The 3,924-nt window shown below is 35.2% G+C and overlaps 1 protein-coding gene across 1 annotated transcript; it reads right to left on the bottom strand.

Moving 5' to 3' along the window:
• Nucleotides 1-773: 773 nt before the first annotated feature.
• Nucleotides 774-3,029, bottom strand: LOC143624273 (cytochrome P450 Tp4149-like). The gene is made up of 2 exons (XM_077094983.1): nt 2,162-3,029; nt 774-1,395 (listed from the first exon to the last, which is right to left on the bottom strand). Exons 1-2 carry the CDS (start codon nt 2,846-2,848, stop codon nt 790-792), a joined length of 1,293 nt encoding a protein of 430 aa, XP_076951098.1. The 5' UTR covers nt 2,849-3,029; the 3' UTR covers nt 774-789.
• Between the last annotated feature and the right edge of the window lie 895 nt (nt 3,030-3,924).

The raw sequence follows: 3,924 nt of genomic DNA, 5'->3' as shown, positions 1-3,924 counted from the left end.
TAATCCTCCTCTTTTTCTTTTTTTCATTTTTCTTTTTTTATTTTATCAAAGTGTGGGTTTTTTTTTTTTTTTTTGAGAGGGTATTAAGATGAAATGGTTTGAAATATGTGTAGGCTGAGTTTAAGATTAAAACGATTTGAAATGTAAGTGTGTAGGTTGAATTTAAAATTAAATTGGTTGAATGAGAGTGGGTGTATGTTTTATATTCAAGTGTCTATTTTTAGTTTTTTTATTTTTATCTTTAAACCAAGTGAGCCTTTGGTGTTTTATAAAAAAACGATGCTTTTTTTTGTTTTTTATTTTAATCGAATTAGCCGTCATTTGTTTGCAGAACCGGACTTTAACTCCACAACGGGACTTGGTTAGCTGCTTCATCGTCATTTCCGATCCTCGTCATCTGGACGCCTCCACCAGGCAACCAGTGTTAGAGGTGCTATTACCATCGGCTTTACTTTAGGTGAAATTTGCTCCATTTATCCAATCAAGGCTAGCTATGAGTAAATTTTTAAAACTGAGAGCAAGTTTTACAAGAAGAAACAAAACTATATCATTAATTTTATTGAAATAAAATGTAATACAATTTCATCACTAACAATAGCATAAACGCAAACAAACAATGATTATTTTTTTAGTACACACTCAAATGGGTACAGAAGCACGATAACCAAATAAACATAGACCCCTATTGCTTTAAACGTACATAATATAACCTCTTAATCTATCATCTTTCTCTTTCTCATCATATCTGACCAGTACTACGTATAAGTGTTTATCATAACATATAAACCTCTAGAACCGAGGACTGACTCTAACTAGTAGTGGGGATTTCCTATGCACTGAAACTCCATACGCCTCACTCATATCCAAATCCTCATTTTTCATTCCATTTGGCAACGTAAAATCGAACTTGTATACCAAATTTGCCAACGCAAGTTCAATAATCGCTATACTAAAGTCCATGCCGGAGCATATTCTTTGACCTGCGCCATATGGAGTGAGTTCAAAGTGAGACCCTTGGTAGTTAACCGAGCTCTTCAAGAACCTCTCTGGCCTAAACTCTGTTGGGTTATCCCATATTGCAGGATCTTTTGCTATTGCCCAAGCATTGACAAGAACTTGTGTGCGTGATGGAACGTCGTACCCCATTAGTTTTACATCTTGTAACGTTTCCCGAGGAACAAGAAGTGGGACAGGAGTATGCAATCGAAACGACTCGTTGATGACTGCTTTCAGATACAGCATGTTCTTCAAATCGTCCTCAGAAATGATAGATCTTTCATGTGCTACTTCTGTTGCTTCTTGTTGTAGCTTTTTCATTATTCCTGGGTTTCTTACTAGCTCGCTCATGGCCCATTCTAGACTAGCATATGTTGACTCGGTTCCACCAAATGCATCCTGCAAAGAAAAAACAATCTTTAATCTTAAAAAAGAGTGCGCGACATTTCAATTATATATATTTCTTGGTTTTAAAATTTTTTCAACCAAATTAATTTTATTTTTTTATATTTATTACCAACGTACATGCCCTGTTTCTTTAAAGGATGGACAGTTTTGAAGCCTAATAAAATAGTCATAATCAATAAGAGAGAGACATATAATACCTTAACGCACCACTAGACAATTCTGGAGCCTAAGCACATAACCTTGAAATACGTAGACATATTTGTAGCATTTATGGTAAGGGAAGAGATATTTTGAGAAATTAATGAATTGTAAGAATTTTAAGAACTTAATATGAACCATAAAATTAATTAAATGAGTATAGATTTTTAATTATTACACAAGTTTTAATGTTAGTTACATATGTGTAAAAAGTCGATTCGGTGTGAAAAAATACTGTAATTTTTTTTACGTTACTACACTTGTATATAAGAAATGTGTAAAAAGAATTCGAAAGATAAATTGTTACGTTGAGTTCTTTCAAGTTTTAAAAACTCAAAGTGGCTTTTAAAAGAAATCAATCTAATACTTGGGCACTTTATATTATTTTTCTTTACCTATATTTATAAAACTAATTTGTAAAATGTTTTGTCCACTTTCCTATTTTGATAAATTTTTTTTCCTTTTTGTTTTCTTGGTCGCTAATCGATCTTGTCGCTAATTACGCATTTTTGTTTTAGTAGTGACACAAGATTAAGAATTAGGATAGAAAAAGTCGTACCAACAAGACACCTTTGATGGCATCTCTATCAAGAGTAAAACCAGCTGTGCTCTGTTTCTGAACATCTAGCAAGATATCAATAAAGTCCTGTCCCTTATCATCCTTAGCTCCACCCGCCTTTCGCTTAGCTACGTGCTCTTGGATAACATCTTCCAGAAACTCATCAACAAGCTCTTTAGAAACTCTTTTTGCATTTTCAACTGAGCCAATTAGTTGATCTACCCATGATAACCACGGAATATAACTCCCCACACTGAAACCCGCGAATGCATCAATAAACCTTTTTAGTAAGTTCTTACGCTTTAGCCCATTTTCGTACGTCTTTCCAATCGTCACACGACATACTATGTTATTTATATATGTAACAAACAATGACCCGACATCAACCGTAGTTCCATCACTTCCTCCAAGCTTGCTAATCATAGACCCTAATTCCTCTTCTCTAATTTTTCTATACGACTTAACTTTCGCATGGCCTAAAAGATGTACCTTTGCCACGGTCTTCAGCTGCCTCCAGTACTCGCCCGAAGGGGCGAATGCTATGTCTCTATTGCCGTGAAATAATATGGCGGTAATGGTTAAGTTTGGTCGGCTACCGAATGTGAGATCATGGGTTTTCATGATCTCTCTAGCGGCTTCGGCTGATGAGGCTACGAGTGTCGGTATGCTACCGAGGTGGAGGAGCATGACCGGACCGTGTTTTTGGGACAATCTTTGGAGGGCTCGGTAAGGGGTTGAGCCTAGTTGGTGGAGGTTTCCGACGACCGGAAGTTTTGATGGAGAAGGTGGTTGGTTGGTGTTCTTCTGATCGGACCATTTGGTAAAAAGAATGAAAAAGATGAATGGTAACAATATAAGGAGAATACTCTGTAAATCAAATGCCATGATTGATTAATTAAGTTGCCCTTTGCCTCATGTATATATGGACTCTAAATATATAGTGGTGCCAAAATTTTTAATTACGTACTTCAATTTACTTACTTTTAAATATTAATTAATAATAATGTAGAGTTAATAGTTATCGTTTCATTGTTCAAAACAATGATTTGATGTGGGAAATTTAAATTTTAAATTGGCTTACTCAGGACACGTACATTAGTATGTCACTTTTGAAAAGGGTTCGAACATGTTAGCGGCACCCATGGTCATTGTTTGTGACTTGTGTCCAACATTGGCTACTCGTCGTCATTGCCATTATGCTACCTACCACCTTCACTTTCTCTACCACTACAACATTGCCATGTACACTACCACAGGCACCACAATTGCCACCACCATCCTCACACCACGATGTAGTCGTACATACCACCACTGTTGCAACCATCTCCACCTTTGTCACTAGCCACTATAAAGAAATATGACAGGTGAACCGGATTTGTTAATTTTTCTAATACAAGTATACAACTCATTTCAACCTAATCTATTTTGGTTAGAATTCGTTTTAACCCGAACGAAATTCATATATTTTTTTTAAGAATGCTCGTTTTGGTTCAAACCTATTTTGCTTTGAATGTATTCTGAAGTCTGAACCAAACCTGTTTTGACAGCTCTCACTGTCGTGTCATGCTAATTAAAAATTGGATAAGGTCATACTTATTAGATAAAAAAAATGGTGTTGCACCATCAAACAATCACACTATGTAAATTAATGAAACAAAACAAAAACAAAAGTAAAAAATAAAACTTGATGTAGCAAAAACAAAAGTTATTTTTTTTTTGACGAATACATACCTCTAAAATCTACTTATAAAATCCACTTAACG

Source organism: Bidens hawaiensis, unplaced genomic scaffold (genome assembly GCF_021521415.1).
Source record: "Bidens hawaiensis isolate Kalapana, Puna unplaced genomic scaffold, B.hawaiensis_p1.1 tig00003752_1, whole genome shotgun sequence".
Taxonomy (NCBI): Eukaryota; Viridiplantae; Streptophyta; class Magnoliopsida; order Asterales; family Asteraceae; genus Bidens; species Bidens hawaiensis.
The sequence above is the reverse complement of the archived record's forward strand: the minus strand, read 5'-3'. Positions and strand labels throughout refer to the sequence as shown.

Coding starts and splice junctions, on each gene's coding strand:
- LOC143624273 (XM_077094983.1), bottom strand. CDS start 2,848: ATGCTCCTCCACCTCGGTAGCATACCGACACTCGTAGCCTCATCAGCC. Junction 1,396..2,161: donor CCATCAAAGGTGTCTTGTTG/GTACGACTTTTT, acceptor TTTTCTTTGCAG/GATGCATTTGGTGGAACCGA.